Source organism: Salmo salar, chromosome 11 (genome assembly GCF_965601325.2).
Source record: "Salmo salar chromosome 11, fSalSal1, whole genome shotgun sequence".
Taxonomy (NCBI): Eukaryota; Metazoa; Chordata; class Actinopteri; order Salmoniformes; family Salmonidae; genus Salmo; species Salmo salar.
Window position 1 is genome coordinate 33,587,501 of NC_138301.1, and position 25,785 is coordinate 33,613,285.

The 25,785-nt window shown below is 47.7% G+C and overlaps 1 protein-coding gene across 2 annotated transcripts in view; it reads left to right on the forward strand.

Moving 5' to 3' along the window:
• Positions 1-25,785, forward strand: part of LOC106595265 (fibrillin-1) — a 169,136-nt gene that overhangs the window by 136,355 nt on the left and 6,996 nt on the right. For both annotated transcript variants that reach the window (XM_082957869.1, XM_082957868.1), the window contains exons 56-61: positions 1,607-1,738; positions 2,270-2,395; positions 3,160-3,366; positions 4,584-4,709; positions 6,230-6,352; positions 7,382-7,498. In XM_082957869.1, coding sequence (XP_082813995.1) covers positions 1,607-1,738; positions 2,270-2,395; positions 3,160-3,366; positions 4,584-4,709; positions 6,230-6,352; positions 7,382-7,498 — 831 coding nt within the window. The remainder of the gene's footprint in view (positions 1-1,606; positions 1,739-2,269; positions 2,396-3,159; positions 3,367-4,583; positions 4,710-6,229; positions 6,353-7,381; positions 7,499-25,785) is intronic.

Below are 25,785 nucleotides of genomic sequence, written 5' to 3' on the forward strand. Positions count from 1 at the left end.
GCTATAGATATCTTACTATAGACCTGTAGGGACTGGAATCTGCTATAGATATCTTACTATAGACCTGTGGGGACTAGAATCTGCTATAGATATCTTACTATAGACCTGTAGAGACTGGAATCTGCTATAGATATCTTACTATAGACCTGTGGGGACTAGAATCTGCTATAGATATCTTACTATAGACCTGTAGGGACTGGAATCTGCTATAGATATCTTACTATAGACCTGTGGGGACTAGAATCTGCTATAGATATCTTACTATAGACCTGTAGGGACTGGAATCTGCTATAGATATCTTACTATAGACCTGTGGGGACTAGAATCTGCTATAGATATCTTACTATAGACCTGTAGGGACTGGAATCTGCTATAGATATCTTACTATAGACCTGTAGGGACTGGAATCTGCTATAGATATCTTACTATAGACCTGCAGGGACTGGAATCTGCTATAGATATCTTACTATAGACCTGTAGGGACTGGAATCTGCTATAGATATCTTACTATAGACCTGTAGGGACTGAAATCTGCTATAGATATCTTACTATAGACCTGCAGGGACAGGAATCTGCTATAGATATCTTACTATAGACCTGTAGGGACTGGAATCTGCTATAGATATCTTACTATAGACCTGTAGGGACTGGAATCTGCTATAGATATCTTACTATAGACCTGCAGGGACAGGAATCTGCTATAGATATCTTACTATAGACCTGTAGGGACTGGAATCTGCTATAGATATCTTACTATAGACCTGCGGGGACTGGAATCTGCTATAGATATCTTACTATAGACCTGTAGGGACAGGAATCTGCTATAGATATCTTACTATAGACCTGTAGGGACTGCATTTAAGCAATAAGGCCTGAGAGGTGTGGTATATGGACAATATATCACGGCTAAGGGCTGTTCTTAAGCACAACGCAACACAGAGTGCCTATTGCTATTATAAACTGGCTACCAATATAATTAGATACTAAATGGACTGTAGAGACGGTAGGTACAGCAGGGACTATGGGAATGCAAAGAAACATTCAACATTCCAAAGTCTATCGTCAGTACAGTACAGCTAAACCAGAAATGTCCAGCTTTTAGGATTCTGAGGTGACAGTTACTTCTAATCCCCGATGACGTCACTGTATGAGGCTTCAGCTATCTACCATCTGACATAAGGCTTGGAGTCTCCACCTCACCCCTGCTTCAACTCTCTGTATCTCAATAAGACTTTATAAACACTGTGTGTGGGAGAGAGAGCATAACAAGGGTTTGACTAGGGGAGGAGAGGGGACCAGTGTTGAGTCAGAGACAGACAGGAGACAGGAGGAAGATGTCAGTGTGTGGACTATAGGCTGGTATTTACATTACTATTATAAACAGACCTTTATATACTCTGGGAGGGCTGGATACACACATCCTCTGTTACCCAGGAAAGCACTTTGTCACACACATACACACATGCACACGCGCACACACACACAAGTTTCGACACACACACATGCACAAATTCATGCATGCACGCTCACACACACACACACAGATACAAGCACACACATTATTGTACACACACTCACGGTGTGTGTTCTCTCCCCTCTCCTGCAGACCAGAATGAGTGTGAGGATGGGCTGGATGACTGTGAGAGCAGAGGGATGCGCTGTAAGAACCTCATAGGAACCTACATGTGTATCTGTAACCCTGGTTACACACGGGCCCCTAATGGAGAGAGCTGCATAGGTAAGACACACACACTAACACACACAATTCTGGTTTTATCACCAGTTCATGGCTGGTCTATCTTATGGGGTTATTCAATTCACAGATTCACACCAAACTTGCCAAGATACCAAAGAGGAGTATGATCCCATACAATGTACACACACACAATATTCCAATCATCTACTTCTAGTAGCAAACAATACATGTGATAATGGATCTGTAGTTCATGTAGGATTCTGTTGAGGTTAAACCCATCACACTTCATGGTGATTTGTCCATCAATAAACTGACATTCATCTTACAATATCTGATATAGTTTTATGCAGACTACCCTGCAGATCTGTTCTGGATTTAATCACTGTATCTCCACCGTGTGTGTGTGTGTGTGTGTGTGTGTGTGTGTGTGTGTGTGTGTGTGTGTGTGTGTGTGTGTGTGTGTGTGTGTGTGTGTGTGTGTGTGTGTGTGTGTGTGTGTGTGTGTGTGTGTGTGTGTGTGTGTGTGTGTGTGTGTGTGTGTGTGTGTGTGTGTGTGTGTGTGTGTGTGTGTAGATCTGAACGAGTGCTCTGCTAAGCCAGGTATCTGTGAGAACGGTCGTTGTGAGAACACGGTTGGAAGCTATCGCTGCAGGTGTGACCAAGGCTTCAGCGCCAACCCTACACAGACTGAATGTATAGGTAAATACACCCCTCTCCCTACATCTCTCTATCTCTCTCTCTTTCTCTTTCTCTCTCTCTCTCTCTCTCTCTCTCTCTCTCTCACTCTAACTCTCCGCCCCCCCTCTCTCTCTCTCACTCTAACTCTCCATCCCCCCCTCTCTCTCTCTCTCTCTCTCTCTCTCTCACTCTAACTCTCCATCCCCCCCTCTCTCTCTCTCTCTCTCTCTCTCACTCTAACTCTCCATCCCCCTCTCTCTCTCTCTCTCTCTTTCTCTCTCTCACTCTAACTCTCCATCCCCCTCTCTCTCTCTCTCTCTCTCTCTCTCTCTCTCTCTCTAACTCTCCGTCCCTCCTCTCCCCCTCTCTCTCTCTCTCTTTCTCACTCTAACTCTCCGCCCCCCCCCCTCTCTCTCTCTCTCTCTCTCTCTCTCTCTCTCTCACTCTAACTCTCCGTCCCCCCCTCTCTCTCTCTTTCTCTCTCTCTCTCTCTAACTCTCCGTCCCTCCTCTCCCCCTCTCTCTCTCTCTCTCTCTCTCTCTCACTCTAACTCTCCGTCCCCCCCTCTCTCTCTCTCTCTCTCTCTCTCACTCTAACTCTCCATCCCCCTCTCTCTCTCTCTCTCTCTCTCTCTCTCTCACTCTAACTCTCCGTCCCCCCCTCTCTCTCTCTTTCTCTCTCTCTCTCTCTAACTCTCCGTCCCTCCTCTCCCCCTCTCTCTCTCTCTCTCTCTCTCTCTCTCTCTCTCTCTAACTCTCCGTCCCTCCTCTCCCCCTCCCATCTAGATAACCGTCAGGGTCTGTGTTTCACGGAGGTGTTGACTACACTGTGTCAGATGCAGTCCAGTAGCAGGAACAGTGTGACTAAGTCTGAGTGTTGCTGTGATGGAGGACGAGGCTGGGGCTCTAACTGTGAGCTGTGTCCTCTACCTGGGACCACACACTACAAGAAGATGTGTCCACTGGGGCCTGGATACACAACAGACGGCAAAGGTAGAAATACTCACTCATATCTATACCCAACCCTGTACCATGGATGGTACACAATCACTAGTCTACTGAGCTAAAGGTAGAAATACTCACTCATATCTATACCCAACCCTGCACCATGGATGGTACACAATCACTAGTCTGCTGAGCTAAAGGTGGAAATAATCACTCATATCTATACCCAACCCTGCACCATGGATGGTACACAATCACTAGTCTACTGAGCTAAAGGTAGAAATACTCACTCATATCTATACCCAACCCTGCACCATGGATGGTACACAATCACTAGTCTACTGAGCTAAAGGTAGAAATACTCACTCATATCTATACCCAACCCTGCACCATGGATGGTACACAATCACTAGTCTACTGAGCTAAAGCCGAGGCAATAGCTCTGTGACCTCACATTGTCTTCAGGTCTCACCAAACTTCCTCCACTTTATGGACGGTTGGGATCTACCTGAGGACTACTCAGGCAAATGCAGATGAGTGTGTGTTTATTATGATAATGTTGTAGTTGACAGAACTCTCTCCCTCAGACATAGATGAGTGTGTGTTTATTATGATAATGTTGTAGTTGACAGAACTCTCTCTCCCTCAGACATAGATGAGTGTGTGTTTATTATGATAATGTTGTAGTTGACAGAACTCTTTCCCTCAGACATAGATGAGTGTGTGTTTATTATGATAATGTTGTAGTTGACAGAACTCTCTCTCCCTCAGACATAGATGAGTGTGTGTTTATTATGATAATGTTGTAGTTGACAGGACTCTCTCTCCCTCAGACATAGATGAGTGTGTGTTTATTATGATAATGTTGTAGTTGACAGAACTCTCTCTCCCTCAGACATAGATGAGTGTGTGTTTATTATGATAATGTTGTAGTTGACAGAACTCTCTCTCCCTCAGACATAGATGAGTGTGTGTTTATTATGATAATGTTGTAGTTGACAGAACTCTCTCTCCCTCAGACATAGATGAGTGTGTGTTTATTATGATAATGTTGTAGTTGACAGAACTCTCTCCCTCAGACATAGATGAGTGTGTGTTTATTATGATAATGTTGTAGTTGACAGAACTCTCTCTCCCTCAGACATAGATGAGTGTGTGTTTATTATGATAATGTTGTAGTTGACAGGACTCTCTCTCCCTCAGACATAGATGAGTGTGTGTTTATTATGATAATGTTGTAGTTGACAGAACTCTCTCTCCCTCAGACATAGATGAGTGTCGTGTGATGGGGAACCTGTGTGTGAACGGACAGTGTGTCAACAGCTTGGGCTCCTACAGCTGTGTGTGTAAAACTGGATACACCACAGATATCACTGGCACCCTGTGTGTGGGTAAGACTACGACACTAACACTGTCTAAGGTTCAGTCCCAAATGACACTCTATTTCCTACTTAGTGCACTACCTTTGACCAGGCTCTCTCCTCCCTCTCTCCTCTCTAGATATGGATGAGTGTAACTTCTCTCTCTCCTCTCTAGATGTGGATGAGTGTAACTTCTCTCTCTCCTCTCTAGATGTGGATGAGTGTAACTTCTCTCTCTCCTCTCTAGATGTGGATGAGTGTAACTTCTCTCTCTCCTCTCTAGATATGGATGAGTGTAACTTCTCTCTCTCCTCTCTAGATGTGGATGAGTGTAACTTCTCTCTCTCCTCTCTAGATGTGGATGAGTGTAACTTCTCTCTCTCCTCTCTAGATGTGGATGAGTGTAACTTCTCTCTCCTCTCTAGATGTGGATGAGTGTAACTTCTCTCTCCTCTCTAGATGTGGATGAGTGTAACTTGTCTCTCTCCTCTCTAGATGTGCATGAGTGTAACTTCTCTCTCTCCTCTCTAGATGTGGATGAGTGTAACTTCTCTCTCTCCTCTCTAGATGTGGATGAGTGTAACTTCTCTCTCCTCTCTAGATGTGGATGAGTGTAACTTCTCTCTCTCCTCTCTAGATGTGGATGAGTGTAACTTCTCTCTCTCCTCTCTAGATGTGGATGAGTGTAACTTCTCTCTCTCCTCTCTAGATGTGGATGAGTGTAACTTCTCTCTCTCCTCTCTAGATGTGGATGAGTGTAACTTCTCTCTCCTCTCTAGATGTGGATGAGTGTAACTTGTCTCTCTCCTCTCTAGATGTGGATGAGTGTAACTTCTCTCTCCTCTCTAGATATGGATGAGTGTAACTTCTCTCTCTCCTCTCTAAATGTGGATGAGTGTAACTTCTCTCTCCTCTCTAAATGTGGATGAGTGTAACTTCTCTCTCTCCTCTCTAGATGTGGATGAGTGTAACTTCTCTCTCTCCTCTCTAGATGTGGATGAGTGTAACTTCTATCTCTCCTCTCTAGATGTGGATGAGTGTAACATCTCTCTCTCCTCTCTAGATGTGGATGAGTGTAACTTCTCTCTCTCCTCTCTAAATGTGGATGAGTGTAACTTCACTCTCTCCTCTCTAGATGTGGATGAGTGTAACTTCTCTCTCTCCTCTCTAGATGTGGATAAGTGTAACTTCTCTCTCCTCTCTAGATGTGGATGAGTGTAACTTCTCTCTCTCCTCTCTAGATATGGATGAGTGTAACTTCTCTCTCCTCTCTAGATGTGAATGAGTGTAACTTCTCTCTCTCCTCTCTAGATGTGGATCAGTGTAACTTCTCTCTCTCCTCTCTAGATGTGGATGAGTGTAACTTCTCTCTCTCCTGTGTAGATATGGATGAGTGTAACTTCTCTCTATCCTCTCTAGATATGGATGAGTGTAACTTCTCTCTCTCCTCTCTAAATGTGGATGAGTCTCCTCTCTAGATGTGGATGAGTGTAACTTGTCTCTCTCCTGTGTAGATATGGATGAGTGTAACTTGTCTCTCTCCTGTGTAGATATGGATGAGTGTGTGCAGGCTCCTAAGCCGTGTAACTTCATCTGTAAAAACACAGAGGGAAGCTACCTCTGTTCCTGTCCCAGAGGATACATCCTGCAGGAGGACGGCAAGAGCTGCCGAGGTGAGACGCACAGACACACACAGCAACACACACACACGGTCACAGTGACAGCCACACACACACAGCAACACACACACACGGTCACAGTGACAGCCACACACACACAGCAACACACACACACGGTCACAATGACAGCCACACACACACAGTGTGTGCATTTCCGTGTATGTGGTGAGCAGAGATTGTGATCTGTTGCATCTGGTAGTTAATGTGTTTATCAGTGTGAATGGTCAGTTTGGGGAGTTTATACAAACATAATTGGTCCATATTGCTCATTACCACTCTTGGCAACAGCTATGTTTACCCTAGGGCAGTATCTACACATGCTCACGCACACAGACACGCACAGACACAGACACACACACACACAAACACACTCAGACACACACATAAACTTTCCGGCTGGTTTCCACCATGTTTCCGGTGTCTGGCTCTGTGGCAGTTCATCAACAGGTCACTGACAGGGGAAGGACTGGAAACTAGCTCTATACCGTTGTGGAGCTGGAATCTAACCTTTACTCTCTCTATCCCTCTCTCTCTCTATCCCCCTCTCTCTCTATCCCTCTCTCTCTCTATCCCTCTCTCTCTCTATCCCTTTCTCTCTCTATCCCTTTCTCTCTCTATCGCTTTCTCTCTCTATCCCTCTCTCTCTATCCCCCTCTCTCTCTCTATCCCTCTCTCTCTCTCTCTCTATCCCTCTCTCGCTCTACCCCTCTCTCACTATCCACCTCTCTCTCTATCCCTCTCTCGCTCTACCCCTCTCTCTCTATCCCCCTCTCTCTCTATCCCTCTCTCTCTCTATCCCTCTCTCTCTCCATCCCTCTCTCTCTCTCCCCTTCTCTCGCTCTCTCTGTTTCTCTCTTCCTCCTCCCCCTTCTCTCTCTCTCCCTCTCTCTCTCTCTCTCTCTCTCTCTCTCTCTCTTCCTCCTCCCCCTTTCTCTCTCTCCCCTCTCTCACTCTCTCTGTCTCTGTCTCTGTCTCTCTCTTCCTCCTCCCCCCTTCTCTCTCTCTCTCTCTCCCTCCTCTCAGATCTGGATGAGTGTCAGAGCAAACAGCACAACTGTCAGTTCCTGTGTGTGAACACCATCGGGGGATTCACCTGTAAATGTCCTCCTGGCTTCACCCAGCACCATACTGCCTGCATAGGTAACTCACACACACACACACTGCCCCTCCTCCACTCGACTAGGCTTTACAAACATAACCAAGTGTAGCCACTTATCTTCCATCTCTCCCCATAAAAAGTCTCTTTAATGTTCTCAGTCTGCTATCACACATCAGATTGGGCTCAACTGAACTGTCGCCATGACAACTTAACAATGACTTGTTGTGGAATTTTGCAGTCTGTTGCCATGGTTACAACAGGGGTTTTCCATTCCGCACTTCAGCTCCCATGACTTTGCGGCTAGACAGCCTCCCTCCGTCCATTGGTCAATCAGACAGTCAGTCCGTTCATCAGTCAGTCAGTTAGTCAGTTAGTCAGACCATCAGTCAGTCAGACCGTCAATCAGCCAGTCAGTCAGTCAGTCAGTCACTCTCTCTGTAGATAGTAATGTCTCTCTCTCTCTCTCTCTCTCTCTCTGTAGATAGTAATGTCTCTCTCTCTGTAGATAGTAATGTCTCTCTCTCTCTCTCTCTCTCTCTCTCTGTAGATAGTAATGTCTCTCTCTCTGTAGATAGTAATGTCTCTCTCTGTAGACAGTAATGTTTCTCTCTCTGTAGATAGTAATGTCTCTCTCTCTCTCTCTCTCTCTCTGTAGATAGTAATGTCTCTCTTTCTGTAGATAGTAATGTCTCTCTCTCTCTCTCTCTCTGTAGACAGTAATGTTTCTCTCTCTGTAGATAGTAATGTCTCTCTCTCTCTCTCTCTCTCTCTCTCTCTCTGTAGATAGTAATGTCTCTCTTTCTGTAGATAGTAATGTCTCTCTCTCTCTGTAGATAGTAATGTTTCTCTCTCTGTAGATAATAATGTCTCTCTCTCTCTCTGTGTAGATAGTAATGTCTCTCTTTCTGTAGATAGTAATGTCTCTCTCTATGTAGATAGTAATGTCTCTCTCTCTCTCTCTCTCTCTCTCTCTCTGTAGATAGTAATGTCTCTCTCTCTCTCTGTAGATAGTAATGTCTCTCTCTCTGTAGATAGTAATGTCTCTCTCTCTCTGTAGATAGTAATGTCTCTCTTTCTGTAGATAGTAATGTCTCTCTCTCTGTAGATAGTAATGTCTCTCTCTCTGTAGATAGTAATGTCTCGCTCTCTGTAGATAGTAATGTCTCTCTCTCTCTCTCTCTCTCTCTCTCTCTCTCTCTCTCTCTCTGTAGATAGTAATGTCTCTCTTTCTGTAGATAGTAATGTTAGTCAAATTCAAATTCAAGCTGCTTTATTGGCATGAAAAACATTGTGTTAATATTGCCAAAGCAACAATGTATACAATATACATTGTAATACAATTATAAACAATAACAAATAATAATATAAAATGGCAGTAAATAATAATACAAAATTAAAAATAATAACAATAAAATAGTAGTAAAATAATAGTAAAATAGTAGAATGTAATAAATATAAAAATCTAAATATGGAAAATGAATCTATAACTAACTTATAACTAAATAACGGTCATCTTCACCATTACATCAGTACTACAACTACTATCATCATTACCACTACCACCACCATCACTAAACTGTTATCATTACCATTATTACCCATACCACTACTATTTGGAATGATAAACAACAATAATAATAGAAATAACAATAACAGTAATAACAATAATAGTAATAATAAGTAAGTTACTGTTTACTATGCAGATGTTATTATTCAGTGTCCCTCAGGCTATGGCTGGCAAATACATATTTGGCTGCAAGAGGAGCCATTGCTCATTCGCCCATGAGTATTTTTAGTTTTTCCTCTAGGTTTAATAAGTTCAAATTTGGAATAAATGTAGTCATTTCTGTGAATAAGGAATCTCTTTGTGAGGAATATTTATCACAGTAAAGGAGAAAGTGCATCTCTGTCTCTACCTCCCCTGTCGTGCAGTGACCACATACACGCTCCTCTTTGGGTAGCCATGTCTTTTTATGTCTGCCGGTTTCTATTGCCAATCGGTGGTCACTCAGCCTATACTTGGTAAGGATCTGTCTCTGCTTTGTATCTCTGACAGAGTAGAGATAATCAGCCAATTCATATTCTCTGTTTAGGGTCAGATAGCAATTTAGTCGGCTTTGGGATTTTGTTTCGTTTTTCCAATGTTGTAAATATGTGTCACAGTTGACTTGGACTGGTGTAAGGCGGAATCAGATGCAGGAGACAGGTGCTGAAGGTGAGTGTCCTTTTAATAATTTGACAGACAGAACAAAACCGCGAGGCACAGGGCGCTACAGACAGACTGCCTGGGAAAAACACATTCCCAATATTGCGAACAAAATATATATATATAAGCGGCACAAAAAGGCACGGGGCGCAGCCCGGTAAATCCTCTCTTCGTGAAACTGTCAGAAACAAACCCGTAATAAAACACAGACCACCGTCCTGAGTGGACAATCAACAATCCCGCACAAAACCCCAACTGAAAACCCCAACTGAAAACACACTGAAAACGCCCGACCGAGGAGGGGCGCCACTTTCGTTGGATCCTGTGACAGTACCCCTCCCCTGACGCCGGCCTCGGGGACGGCCCAGAGGGCGAGGCGCCGGCCGATCCGGTCGACGACGGTGGAAATCCAGCAGCATAGGGGGGTCCAGAACGTCCGCCGCCGGAACCCAGCACCTCTCCTCCGGACCGTACCCCTCCCAGTCCACGAGGTACTGCAGGCCCCCTACCCGACGTCGGGAGTCCAGGATGGCTCGGACTGTGTACGCCGGGACCCCCCCGATGTCCAGGGGGGGCGGGGGGACCTCCAGCACCTCATTGTCCTGCAGCGGACCAGCTACCACCGGCCTGAGGAGAGACACATGAAACGAGGGGTTAATGCGATAATACGCAGGGAGTTGTAACCTGTAACACACCTCGTTTATCCTCCTCAGGACTTTGAACGGCCCCACAAACCGCAGACCCAGCTTCCCGGCAGGGCAGGCGGAGAGGCAGGTTCCGGGTCGAGAGCCAGACTCTATCCCCCGGATTGTACACGGGGGCGTCACTGCGGTGGTGGTCAGCGCTCTCCTTGTGACGTTCTCTAGCCCTCTTTAAACATTCCTGGACCGCGTTCCAGGTCTCCTTAGAGCGCTTGACCCATGCCTCCACCACAGGAGCCTCTGTCTGGCTCTGTTGCCATGGCACCAGGACCGGCTGATACCCCAGCACCACCTGGAAGGGTGACAGGTTAGTGGAGGAGTGGCGCTGAGAGTTCTGGGCCATCTCGGCCCATGGCACGAACTGCGCCCACTCCCCTGGCCGGTCCCGGCAATACGACCGCAGGAACCTGCCCACATCCTGGTTAATGCGCTCTACCTGCCCATTACTCTCGGGGTGGAAACCCGAGGTCAGGCTGACCGAGACCCCCAGCCTCTCCATAAACGATCTCCACACCCTGGACGTAAACTGGGGACCCCGATCAGATACGATGTCCTCGGGCACCCCGTAGTGCCGGCAGACGTGGGTGAACAGGGCCTCCGCGGTCTGCAGGGCCGTATGAAGACCGGGCAAAGCGAGCAGACGGCAGGACTTAGAGAACCTGTCCACCACGACCAGGATCGCCGTGTTCCCCTGAGACGGCGGGAGATCCGTAAGGAAATCCACCGAGAGGTGAGTCCAGGGCCGTTGTGGAACGGGGAGGGGCTGTAATTTCCCTCGAGGTAGGTGCCTCGGAGCCTTACACTGAGCGCACACCGAACAGGAAGAGACATAACGCCGAACATCCTCAGCCAAGGTGGGCCACCAGTACCTTCCCTTCAGGCCCCGCACTGTCCGTTCCACCCCAGGATGACCCGAGGAGGGTAGAGTATGGGACCATCGGATCAGGCGATCGCGAACACCAAGCGGAACGTATTTCCGGCCCACGGGACACTGCGGTGGAGTGGGTTCTGACCGGCCCGCCCGCTCGATGTCCGCATCCACCTCCCATACCACCAGACAGGAGGCGGGAAGTATGGGAGTAGGATCGATGGTCCGCTCCTCGGTGTCGTAGAGACGCGACAGTGCGTCAGCCTTCCGGTTCCGGGAACCTGGAATGTACGAGAGGGTAAAGTTAAACCTCGTAAAAAACATGGCCCACCTTGCCTGACGGGGATTAAGTCTCCTCGCTGCCCGAATATACTCCAGGTTACGGTGGTCGGTCCAGATGAGAAAAGGGTGACGTGCCCCCTCAAGCCAATGTCTCCACACCGTCAAAGCCCTGACCACGGCTAACAGCTCCCGGTCCCCCACATCATAGTTGCGCTCTGCCGGGCTCAGCTTCTTAGAAAAGAACGCACATGGGCGGAGCTTCGGAGGAACGCCCGAGCGCTGCGACAGCACAGCTCCTACCCCAGCCTCGGACGCGTCCACCTCCACTATGAATGGCAAAGAGGGGTCCGGATGCGCCAGGACAGGTGCATTGGTAAACAGAACCTTCAGACGATGGAAGGCTCTGTCCGCCTCTGCCGACCATCGTAGCCGCACCGGCCCCCCCTTCATCAGTGAGGTAATGGGAGCTGCCACTTGGCCAAAACCCCGGATAAACCTCCGATAATAATTAGCGAACCCCAAGAACCGCTGCACCTCCTTCACCGTGGCTGGGGTTGGCCAATTATGCACAGCCGTCACGCGGTCACACTCCACCTCCACCCCCGAGGTGGAAATGCGATATCCTAGAAATGAGATGGCTCGTTTGAAGAACTCACATTTCTCAGCCTTGACGTATAGGTTATGCTCCAGCAGCCGCCCAAGCACTTTACGCACCAGGGACACATGCTCGGCGCGTGTGGCGGAGCAGATCAGGATGTCATCGATGTACACCACCACACCCTGCCCGAGCATGTCCCTAAGGACCTCGTCCACAAAGGATTGGAAGACAGCGGGAGCGTTCTTTAACCCATACGGCATGACGAGGTACTCATAATGGCCGCGATGTGGTACTAAATGCGGTTTTCCACTCATCTCCATCTCGGATACGCACCAGGTTATACGCACTCCTGAGATCCAATTTCGTGAAGAAGCGCGCCCCGTGAAATGACTCTACTGCCGTAGCAATGAGAGGTAGCTGGTAACTGAAACCCACTGTGATAGCATTTAAACCTCTATAGTCAATGCACGGGCGCAGACCTCCCTCCTTCTTCTTCACGAAAAAGAAGCTCGAGGAGACGGGGGACGTAGAGGGCCGAATGTATCCCTGTCTCAAGGACTCAGCGACGTATGTATCCATAGCCACTGTCTCCACCTGAGACAGAGGATACACGTGACTCCTAGGAAGAACCGCGTCAGCCTGGAGGTTTATCGCACAATCCCCTCGTCGATGTGGGGGTAATAGAGTCGCCTTCGTCTTACTGAAGGCGATAGCCAAATCGGCATACTCTGAGGGAATGTGCACGGTGGAGAATTGGTCTGGACTCTCCACCGTAGTCGCACCGATGGAAACTCCTATGCACCTACCTGAGCACTCCCTCGACCACCCCTTAAGAGCCCTCTGCCTCCACGAAATCTGGGGGTTGTGTGTGGCTAGCCAGGGGATTCCCAAACCACCGGAAACGCTGGGGAGTCAATGAGGAACAGGCAGATACGCTCCACATGACCCCCACCTGTCTGCATCACCAGTGGCACATTGACCTCACCTACTTGGCATGACCCTAGCAGGCGACTATCTAGGGCGTGCACGGGGAAGGGGTGGTCCAGCTGAACCAGGGGAATCCCTAACCTATTAGCTAACCCACGGTCCATAAAACTCCCAGCTGCACCTGAATCGACTAGCGCCTTATACTGGAAGTGAGGGGAAAATTTAGGAAAACAAACGGAGGTGTACAAGTGATCGACAGGGGGCTCTGGGTGTGGCTGGTGCGGACTCACCTGGGGGGTTGAAGTAGTGCTCCGCCTGCCCTCCGAACTCCCGGAGGGACCTCTCCAGCACCGGTCCACAGTGTGTCCTCTGCGCCCACATCGGGTGCAGGAGAGACCCCCCCCCTCCGGTCCTCCTCGATGCAGCCCCCCCTATCTCCATGGGCTGTGGAGCGGGAGGACTGGGAGGCGGAACGAACAGGCCCCGACTGGAACGTCCCCGGGCAGCCAGCAGGTTGTCCAATCTAATGGACAAATCCACCAGTTGGTCCAGAGTGGAGGTGTTGTCCCTACAAGCCAGCTCCCGGCGGACGTCCTCGCGAAGGCTGCACCTATAGTGGTCTATCAGGGCCCGCTCGTTCCACCCCGATCCAGCGGCGAGGGTCCGGAATTCTAATGCAAAATCCTGAGCGCTCCTCGTCTCCTGTCTCAAATGGAATAGTCGCTCACCCGCCTCCCTGCCCTCCGGGGGATGATCGAAAACCGCCCGGAAGCGGTGGGTGAACTCAGGGTAGTCGCCCCGGGCCGAGTCTGGACCATCCCAGACTGCATTGGCCCATTCCAGGGCTCTACCCGTGAGACACGAGACGAGGACGCTCACCCTCTCTTCGTCGGAGGGAGGGGGGCGGACGGTCGCCAGGTACAGTTCCAGTTGGAGCAAGAACCCCTTGCACCCAGCGGCCGTCCCATCGAACTCCCTGGGCGGTGAAATCCGGATCCCGCCGGCACCCGCTTCAGTGGGTGTGGGTAGGGGCGCAGGGTGAGGGACCGGAGCTGGTCTGGCTGGGGAGGCACCTCTCTCCCAGCTCTCCAACCGGGCCAACACCTGATCCATGGCCGAGCCTAGGCGGTGGAGGAGGCCGGCATGTTGGGAGACCTGCTCAGCCATGGATGGCGCTTCTGCTCCTGCTGACTCCATAGGTTCAGGTGCGGGATTCTGTCACAGTTGACTTGGACTGGTGTAAGGCGGAATCAGATGCAGGAGACAGGTGCTGAAGGTGAGTGTCCTTTTAATAATTTGACACACAGAACAAAACCGCGAGGCACAGGGCGCTACAGACAGACTGCCTGGGAAAAACACATTCCCAATATTGCGAACAAAATATATATATATAAGCGGCACAAAAAGGCACGGGGCGCAGCCCGGTAAATCCTCTCTTGGTGAAACTGTCAGAAACAAACCCGCAATAAAACACGGACCACCGTCCTGAGTGGACAATCAACAATCCCGCACAAAACCCCAATTGAAAACACACACTAAATAAGGCCCCACTAATGACAGACACAAAACAGGTGCGGAACAGACAGACGAAACCAAAAGACACAGAACCAACGATCGGTGGCAGCTAATAGGCCGGCGACGACGACTGCCGAGCGCCGCCCGACCGAGGAGGGGCGCCACTTTCGTTGGATCCTGTGACAATATGAGTCCTTTGATTGGTTCATGATTTTGTTTATTTGAATTCTTTCTTTTGAAGCAGTGCTGGTGTCAGCTTGGTTGGTAAGGTCCAACACCAGCTGACTGAGAGGGCTCGTTTCTGGGCTCAGCTCTTGGGTTTGGAGTGCTTTAAATTGCAGACTTGAATTTGGACTTGAATTTAGATGTAGCCAAAATTTTTATGATCTTTTCTGTATTTTCATTATTACTGGAAAGCGGCCCAATTCTGCCCTACATGCATTAGTTGGTGTATTTCTCTGGACTTGTAGGATTTTCCGACAGAATTCTGCATGTAGGGCTTCAATTGGATGTTTGTCCCACATTTTAAAGTCCAGTTTATTGAGTGGCCCCCAAACCTCACTTCCGTAAAGAGCTATTGGTAGGATTACACTGTCAAATATTTTGGTCCAAATTGTAATTGGGATGTTGATTTTGAATAATTTCATTTTTATTGCATACAATGCTCTGCGGGATTTTTCTTTGAGTGTATTCACTGCCATGATATGCAGTGAATGATGCAGATATGGTCAGACCAAGGTAGGTGTAATTTTTAGTGTGTTCAATGATGGTGTTGTTCAGGGGGAATTTATATTTGTGTTTCTGACATCTGGTTTTCTTTTGGAAAATCATGATTTTCGTTTTTTGGAAATTTACTGCCAGGGCCCAATTATGGCAATATTGCTCTAGAATATTAATGTTCTGTTGAAGACCTTCTTTGGTTGGTGATAGAAGTACCAAGTCATCAGCATAAATCCTCTTCAGCGTCTCGTCCCGTCAGCGGGATCAAAATCCAGGGAAAACTCCTAGCGACATTAGCATAACGAAATTTAATATATATCTTTTTTCAAATATAGGACTGTCTCATATCGTTTTATAGATACACCTCTCCTGAATCGACCCACGTCGTCCGATTTCAAAAAGGTTTTACAGGAAAAGCAAATCATTAGATTATGTTAGAGGAGTCCATCGTAAAAGCAGCAACATAGCCATTTTCCGACCAACCACATGCATCACAAATAACCCAAAAACAGCTAAATGCAGCACTAACCTTTTACAAACTTCATCAGATGACACACCTAGGACATCATGTTACACAATGCATGCATTCTTTTGTTCAATAAAGTTCATATTTATATATGAAAACAGCATTTTACATCGGCGTCTGACGTTGACTAACTATTTTCCCGTCAAATGCAATCCGGGGAAACAGAGCTACAATTTACTGAATTACTATTCGAAAACATGTTTAAAATGTAATATTGTCATTCTAAGATTTATAGATGAATATCTCTTGAAAGCACCTGTCATACCAGATTTAAAAATAACTTGATGATTTCATTGTGTTTCAAAACGTTTCCAAAGGTGGGGGTAGACAGGGTCATAATGGTGATGGCCCTCCCCCTGTGACCAATTTCCAACGCGTCTCATTCACTGAGTTTCGACAGTAGAAGGCTCAAAACACTTTGTAAAGACTGGCAACATCTTGTGGAAGCAATAGGAAGTGCTCAAATAACGATAGCTCACGGTGTGAATAATAGGCAACGACGTGAAGTTGAGTCCACAATTCAGAATTCCACTTCCTGTTTCAATCGGTCTCGGGGTTTTGACTGCCATATGAGTTCTGTTATACTCACAGACACCATTCAAACAGTTTTAGAAGCTTTAGGGTGTTTTCTATCCACAGGTATTAATTATATGCATATCCTAGCTTCTGAGTTTGATTAGTAGGCCGTTGAAAATGGGCACGAATTTTTTCCAAAATGCGCTGTGGCGCCCCCTATCCTAGGGTAACGTCAAGAGGATATAGCAGGTATTTCACCTCTGTGTCAAATAGTGTGAGTCCTGGGGCTGGAGAATGGTCCAACATGTCTGCTAATTCATTGATATAAATGTTGAAAAGGTTTGGACTCAAACTGCAGCCTTGTCTCACACCTCGACATTGTGAAAATAATTCTGTTCTTTGGTTTTTGATTTTTATTGCACATTTATTTTCTGTGTACATACATTTTATTAAGTCATACACCTTACCACCAAGCCCACTTTGGAGAATTTTGTAGAATAGCCCTTCTGTCACGGCTTTCTTCGTCGGAGGACGATATAGCGAAATCGTCGTCTGAAAAGGTGGACCAATATGCAGCAGAGTTGGTGTTCATTTTCTCAATTCATTAACGAACGTTGAACACGAAAAAAACAAGAAAACAATAAGCACGACAAATGACAGTTTTGCAGGCTATACATACGCAGTGCAAAAACAATCTCCTCCCTCTTAAGCACAGCATTTTGCAACTCAGGTGTGCTGTTTTTCAGCATTTCATTTCTGATGTTGTCTAGACCACAAGCCTTCTTTGATTTAATAGATTTGAGCTTTTCATTTACTTCTTGTTGGGTTATTGGGTAATCTAATGGATTTTGGTTGTTTTTAATGACTGATTCAAGGATGTTCAATTTTTCTTTAATTTCTAATTGGTTCTGTTGTAAGTCTTTTTGTGGGATGTTTTTGTATAGATTATCAAAATATGTTTTCCAAATTCCTACATCTTGTATGGCTAATTCTTGCGGCTTTGTTGTGCTTAAATTGTTCCACATGTCCCAGAACTGATTTTGGTCAATTGCGTTTTAGTCTCTCTGTAGATAGTAATGTCTCTCTCTCTCTCTCTCTCTCTGTAGTAATGTCTCTCTCTCTCTCTCTCTGTAGATAGTAATGTCTCTCTCTCTCTGTAGATAGTAATGTCTCTCTCTCTCTCTCTCTCTCTCTCTGTAGATAGTAATGTCTCTCTCTCTCTGTAGATAGTAATGTCTCTCTCTCTCTCTGTAGATAGTAATGTCTCTCTCTCTCTGTAGATAGTAATGTCTCTCTCTGTAGATAGTAATGTCTCTCTCTCTCTCTCTGTAGATAGTCATGTCTCTCTCTCTATGTAGATAGTAATGTCTCTCTCCTCTCTCTCTCTCTCTCTCTCTCTGTAGATAGTAATGTCGCTCTCTGTAGATAGTAGTGTCTCTCTCTCTCTCTGTAGATAGTAATGTCTCTCTCTCTCTCTGTAGATAGTAATGTCTCTCTCTCTGTAGATAGTAATGTCTCTCTCTCTGTAGATAGTAATGTCTCTCTCTCTCTGTAGATAGTAATGTCTCTCTCTCTCTCTCTCTGTAGATAGTAATGTCTCTCTCTCTCTCTGTAGATAGTAATGTCTCTCTCTCTCTCTGTAGATAGTAATCTCTCTCTCTCTCTCTCTCTCTCTCTCTCTCTCTGTAGATAGTAATGTCTCTCTCTGTAGATAGTAATGTCTCTCTCTCTCTCTCTCTCTGTAGATAGTAATGTCTCTCTCTCTCTCTCTCTCTGTAGATAGTAATGTCTCTCTCTGTAGATAGTAATGTATCTCTCTCTGTAGATAGTAATGTCTCTCTCTCTCTGTAGATAGTAATGTCTCTCTCTCTCTCTCTGTAGATAGTAATGTCTCTCTCTCTGTAGATAGTAATGTTTCTCTCTCTGTAGATAGTAACGTCTCTCTCTCTCTCTCTCTGTAGATAGTAATGTCTCTCTCTCTCTCTCTCTCTCTCTCTGTAGATAGTAATGTTTCTCTCTCTGTAGATAGTAATGTATCTCTCTCTCTCTGTAGATAGTAATGTCTCTCTCTCTGTAGATAGTAATGTCTCTCTCTCTGTAGATAGTAATGTCTCTCTCTCGCTCTCTGTAGATAGTAATGTCTCTCTCTCTGTAGATAGTAATCTCTCTCTGTAGATAGTAATGTCTCTCTCTCTCTCCGTCTGTAGATAGTAATGTCTCTCTCTCTGTAGATAGTAATGTCTCTCTCTCTGTAGATAATGTCTCTCTCTCTCTCTGTAGATAGTAATGTCTCTCTCTCTGTAGATAGTAATGTCTCTCTCTCTGTAGATAGTAATGTCTCTCTCTCTCTCTGTAGATAGTAATGTCTCTCTCTCTCTCTCTCTGTAGATAGTAATGTCTCTCTCTCTCTGTAGATAGTAATCTCTCTCTCTCTCTGTCGATAGTAATCTCTCTCTCTCTCTGTACATAGTAATGTCTCTCTCTGTAGATAGTAATGTCTCTCTCTCTCTGTAGATAGTAATGTCTCTCTCTCGATAGTAATGTCTCTCTCTCTGTTGATAGTAATGTCTCTCTCTCTCTCGCTCTCTCTCTGTAGATAGTAATGAGTCTCTCTCTCTCTCTGTAGATAGTAATGAGTCTCTCTCTCTCTCTGTAGATAGTAATGAGTCTCTCTGTCTGTAGATAGTAATGTTTCTCTCTCTGTAGATAGTAATGTCTCTCTGTCTGTAGATAGTAATGTTTCTCTCTCTGTAGATAGTAACGTCTCTCTCTCTCTCTGTAGATAGTAATGTCTCTCTCTCTCTGTAGATAGTAATGTCTCTCTCTCTGTAGATAGTAATGTCTCTGTGTCTCTCTCTCTGTAGATAGTAATGTTTCTCTCTCTGTAGATAGTAATGTCTCTCTCTCTCTTTCTCTCTCTGTAGATAGTAATGTCTCTCTCTCTCTGTAGATAGTAATGTCTCTCTCTCTCTGTAGATAGTAATGTCTCTCTCTCTGTAGATAGTAATCTCTCTCTGTAGATAGTAATGTCTCTCTCTCTCTCCGTCTGTAGATAGTAATGTCTCTCTCTCTCTGTAGATAGTAATGTCTCTCTCTCTGTAGATAGTAATGTCTCTCTCTCTCTCTGTAGATAGTAATGTCTCTCTCTCTCTCTCTCTGTAGATAGTAATGTCACTCTCTCTCTCTGTAGATAGTAATGTCTCTCTCTCTCTCTGTAGATAGTAATGTCTCTCTCTCTCTCTCTCTCTGTAGATAGTAATGTCACTCTCTCTCTGTAGATAGTAATCTCTCTCTCTCTCTCTGTAGATAGTAATCTCTCTCTCTCTGTACATAGTAATGTCTCTCTCTCTCTCTCTGTAGATAGTAATGTCTCTCTCTCTCTGTAGATAGTAATGTCTCTCTCTCGATAGTAATGTCTCTCTCTCTGTTGATAGTAATGTCTCTCTCTCTCTCTCTCTGTAGATAGTAATGAGTCTCTCTCTCTCTGTAGATAGTAATGAGTCTCTCTCTCTCTCTGTAGATAGTAATGAGTCTCTCTCTGTAGATAGTAATGTCTCTCTGTCTGTAGATAGTAATGTTTCTCTCTCTGTAGATAGTAACGTCTCTCTCTCTCTCTCTGTAGATAGTAATGTCTCTCTCTCTCTGTAGATAGTAATGTCTCTCTGTCTCTCTCTCTGTAGATAGTAATGTTTCTCTCTCTGTAGATAGTAATGTCTCTCTCTCTTTCTCTCTCTGTAGATAGTAATGTCTCTTTCTCTCTCTGTAGATAGTAATGTCTCTCTCTCTCTCTGTAGATAGTAATGTCTCTCTCTCGCTCTCTGTAGATAGTAATGTCTCTCTCTCTGTAGATAGTAATGTCTCTCTCTGTCAAGAGCTGGCTCAAGAAAGCAGGAGAGGTAGAGTCAGGCGCAGGAGACAGAGAATTCTTGACCACACTTCTTTATTCAAGAAAATGGATGTGTTCGCCAAAAAAATAGCGACGCAGCCCTTAAATACTTCTGCGGTGGTAAACACAGCGAAACCAACCACAGGCAGAGGAAAACCAGCACACGTTCCTCAAGCACATAAACCGGAGAAGAAACACAATCACGCACAAACACAGACATCCTACGCTAAACTAAATAACCCCCCCCCCCCTACTAATGACTAACCCAAAACAGGTGCGTGCCTACCTAGACCTAACCAACAGAAAGTGAAACAAAAAAGGATCGATGGCAGCTAGTAGAACGGCGACGACGACCGCCGAGCTCCACCCGGCCGAGGAGGGGCGCCACCATCCGTCGGTGTCGTGACAGTACTCCCCCCCTGACGCGCGGCTCCCGCAGCGCGCCGACGCCGGCCTCGAGGACTCCCCGGAGGGCGAGGCGCAGGGCGATCCGGATGGAGGCTGGACCCCTCCCAGTCCACGAGGTACTGCAGGCCCCTCGCCCGGCGTCTGGAGTCCAAGATGGACCGGACTGTGTACGCCGGGGGCCCCCCGATGTCCAGGGAGGGTGGAGGGACCTCCCGTACCTCATTTTCCTGCAGCGGACCAGCTACCACCGGCCTGAGGAGAGACACATGAAACGAGGGGTTAATACGATAATAAGAAGGAAGTTGTAATCTGTAACACACCTCGGTTATTCTCCTCAGGACTTTAAATGGCCCCACAAACCGCGGACCCAGCTTCCGGCAGGGCAGGCGGAGGGGCAGATTCCGGGTCGAGAGCCAGACTCTCTCCCCTGGGGTGAACACGGGGGCCTCGCTGCGGTGCCGGTCAGCGCTCGCCTTTTGTCGCTCCCTGGCTCGTTCCAGGGATTCCTGCACAGCGTCCCAGGTCTCCCTTGAGCGCTGAACCCATTCCTCCACCGCAGGGGCCTCCGTCTGGCTCTGATGCCATGGCCCCAGGACCGGCTGATAACCCAACACACATTGGAATGGTGACATGTTGGTAGAGGAGTGGCGCAAAGAGTTCTGAGCCATTTCGGCCCATGGCACGAACCTTGCCCACTCCCCTGGCCGGTCCTGGCAGTAGGACCGCAGAAACCTGCCCACCTCCTGGTTTACCCTTTCTACCTGCCCATTACTTTCGGGGTGAAACCCCGAGGTCAAACTGACCGAAACCCCCAGTCGCTCCATAAACGCCCGCCACACTCGGGACGTGAACTGGGGGCCTCGATCTGAGACGATATCCTCGGGCACCCCGTAGTGCCGGAAGACGTGGGTGAATAAGGCTTCCGCGGTCTGCAGGGCCGTAGGAAGACCGGGTAACGGAAGCAGACGGCAGGACTTAGAGAACCGGTCCACAACGACCAGGATCGTAGTGTTGCCCTGAGACGGCGGGAGATCGGTCAGGAAATCCACCGCCAGGTGGGACCATGGTCGTTGTGGAACCGGGAGGGGCTGTAATTTCCCTCTAGGCAGGTGCCTGGTAGCCTTACTCTGAGCGCACACCGAACAGGAGGAGACATAGTGCCTCACGTCCCTCACCAAGGTGGGCCACCAGTATCTCCCACTAAGACCACACACTGTCCGCTCAACCCCTGGGTGACCCGAGGAGGGAAGCGTGTGAGCCCACCGAATCAGACGATCGCGAACACCGAGCGGAACGTACTTACGACCCACTGGACACTGCGGAGGAGTAGGCTCCGTCCGTAACGCCCGCTCGATGTCCGCGTCCACCTCCCAGACCACCGGTGCCACCAGGCAGGAGGCTGGAAGTATGGGAGTGGGATCGGTGGACCGTTCATCGGCGTCATGGAGACGAGACAGTGCGTCGGCCTTAGTGTTCCGGGAACCTGGGATATACGAGATGTTAAACTGAAATCTAGTAAAGAACATCGCCCACCTGGCTTGACGCGGGTTCAGTCTCCTCGCCGCCCGGATGTACTCCAGATTGCGGTGGTCAGTCCAGATGAGAAAAGGGTGACACGCCCCCTCAAGCCAATGTCTCCACACCTTCAGGGCTCTGACCACAGCCAACAACTCCCTGTCCCCCACATCATAGTTACGCTCCGCCGGACTCAACTTCCTAGAGAAGAAGGCGCAGGGGCGGAGCTTGGGGGGGGGGCGCCCGGGCGCTGGGACAGCACGGCTCCTACCTCAGCCTCGGACGCGTCCACCTCCACTATGAAGGGCAAAGAGGGGTCCGGGTGCGCCAGCACCGGAGCGTCGGTGAACAAAACCTTCAGACGACTAAAGGCCCTGTCCGCCTCCGCGGACCACCGCAACCGCACCGGGCCCCCCTTCATCAGTGAGGTAATGGGAGCCGCCACCTGCCCAAAGCCCCGGATAAACCTCCGGTAGTAATTGGCAAATCCCAAAAACCGCTGCACCTCCTTCACCGTGGTGGGAGTCGGCCAATTCCGCACGGCTGAGATGCGGTCACATTCCATCACTACCCCTGATGTGGAAATGCGATACCCCAAGAAAGAGACGGCTGGTTTGGAAAACTCACATTTCTCAGCCTTGACGTATAGGTCATGCTCCACCAGTCGCCCAAGCACTTTACGCACCAGAGACACATGCTCGGCGCGTGTAGCGGAGTAGACCAGAATGTCATTGATGTACACCACTACACCCTGACCGAGCAGGTCCCGGAGAATCTCGTCCACAAAGGATTGGAAGACTGCGGGAGCATTCTTTAACCCATACGGCATGACGAGGTACTCATAATGGCCAGATGTGGTACGAAATGCAGTTTTCCACTCGTCCCCTCCTCGGATACGCACCAGATTATATGCACTCCTGAGATCCAATTTCGTGAAGAAGCGCGCCCCGTGAAATGACTCTATCGCCGAGGCGATGAGAGGTAGTGCGTAACTGAAACCCACTGTGATGGCATTTAGACCTCTATAGTCAATGCACGGGCACAGACCTCCCTCCTTCTTCTTCACAAAAAAGAAGCTCGAGGAGACGGGTGAGTTAGATGGCCGAATGTATCCCTGCCTCAAAGACTCAGTGACGTATGTTTCCATAGCCGCTGTTTCCTCCTGAGACAGGGGATAAACGTGACTACGAGGAAGTGCAGCGCCCACCTGGAGGTTTATCGCACAGTCTCCTCGTCGATGAGATGGTAATTGGGTCGCCTTCGTTTTACTGAAGGCGATAGCCAAATCGGCATACTCTGAGGGAATGTGCACGGTGGAGACTTGGTCTGGACTCTCCACCGTAGTCGCACCGATGGAAACTCCTATGCACCTGCCCGAGCACTCATTTGACCACCCCTTAAGAGCCCTCTGTCCCCACGAAATCTTAGGGTTGTGAGTGGCTAGCCAGGGAATACCTAGAACCACTGGAAACGCTGGGGAATCAATGAGGAAAAGACTAATCCGCTCCTCATGACCCCCCCGCATTACCATGACCAGTGGCACAGTGACCTCCCTGACCAGCCCTGACCCTAGTGGTCGACTGTCTAGGGCGTGCACGGGGAAGGGTTGGTCCAACTGGACCAGGGGAATCCCTAACTTAGCCGCGACCCCAAGGTCCATAAAACTCCCCGCCGCGCCTGAATTGAATAGCGCCTTAAACCGGGAGTGAGGGGAGAAACACGGAAAAGACACTGACACATACATGTGACGGACAGGGGGCTCTGGGTGAGGCTGGTGCTGACTCACCTGAGGTGTCAAAGGAGCGCTCTGCCTGCCTTCTGGACTCCCAGGTGAGTCTCTCCAGCACCGGTCCACAGTGTGCCCTCTGCGACCACATGAGGTGCAGGAGCGAACTCCCCCTCCAGTCTTCCTGGCTGCTGCCCCCCCATCTCCATAGGTGTGGGAGCAGGAGGGCTGGAGGGTGGAATGAGCAGGGCCCGGGTCGGACGTCAGCGGGCGGCCAGCAGATTGTCCAGTCGGATGGACAGGTCCACCAGTTGGTCCAGGGTGAAAGGGTCGTGTCCCGACAGGCTAATTCCCGGCGGACGTCCTCCCTCAAACTACAACGGTAGTGATCTATAAGGGCCCTCTCATTCCACCCTGCTCCCGCGGCCAGGGTCCGGAACTCGAGAGCAAAATCCTGCGCGCTCCTCGTCTCCTGCCTCCTGTAGATAATAATGAGTCTCTCTCTCTGTAGATAGTAATGAGTCTCTCACTCTCTCTGTAGATAGTAATGAGTCTCTCACTCTCTCTGTAGATAGTAATGAGTCTCTCTCTCTCTGTAGATAGTAATGACTCTCTCTCTCTGTAGATAATAATGAGTCTCTCTCTCTCTGTAGATAGTAATGAGTCTCTCACTCTCTCTCTGTAGATAGTAATGACTCTCTCTCTCTCTCTCTCTCTGTAGATAGTAATGTCTCTCTCTCTCTCTCTCTGTAGATAGTAATGAGTCTCTCACTCTCTGTAGATAGTAATGACTCTCTCTCTCTCTGTAGATAGTAATGTCTCTCTCTCTCTCTGTAGATAGTAATGTCTCTCTCTCTGTAGATAGTAATGACTCTCTCTCTCTCTGTAGATAGTAATGAGTCTCTCACTCTCTCTCTGTAGATAGTAATGACTCTCTCTCTCTGTAGATAGTAATGACTCTCTCTCTCTGTAGATAGTAATGACTCTCTCTCTCTGTAGATAGTAATGACTCTCTCTCTGTAGATAGTAATGAGTCTCTCTCTCTCTCTCTGTAGATAGTAATGACTCTCTCTCTGTAGATAGTAATGACTCTCTCGCTCTCTCTCTCTCTGTAGATAGTAATGTCTCTCGCTCTCTCTCTCTGTAGATAGTAATGTCTCTCTCTCTCTCTGTAGATAGTAATGAGTCTCTCTCTCTCTCTGTAGATAGTAATGAGTCTCTCTCTCTCTCTCTGTAGATAGTAATGACTCTCTCTCTCTCTGTAGATAATAATGAGTCTCTCTCTCTCTGTAGATAGTAATGAGTCTCTCACTCTCTCTCTGTAGATAGTAATGAGTCTCTCTCTCTCTCTCTGTAGATAGTAATGAATGTCTCTCTCTCTCTGTAGATAGTAATGAATGTCTCTCTCTCTGTAGATAAAAATGAGTCTCTCTCTCTCTGTAGATAGTAATGAATGTCTCTCTCTCTCTGTAGATAGTAATGACTCTCTCTCTCTCTGTAGATAATAATGAGTCTCTCTCTGTAGATAGTAATGAGTGTCTCTCTCTCAGCAGATAGTAATGAGTGTCTCTCTCTGTAGATAGTAATGAGTGTCTCTCTCTCTCTCTCTCTCTCTGTAGATAGTAATGAGTGTCTCTCTCTCTCTCTCTCTCTCTCTCTCTCTCTCTGTAGATAGTAATGAGTGTCTCTCTCTGTAGATAGTAATGAGTGTCTCTCTCGCTCTCTCTCTCTCTCTGTAGATAGTAATGAGTGTCTCTCTCTCTCTCGCTCTCTCTGTAGATAGTAATGACTGTCTCTCTCTCTGTAGATAGTAATGAGTGTCTCTCTCTCTCGCTCTCTCTCTCTCTCTGTAGATAGTAATGAGTGTCTCTCTCGCTCTCTCTCTCTCTCTCTGTAGATTGTAATGAGTGTTTCTCTCTCTCTCTCTGTAGATA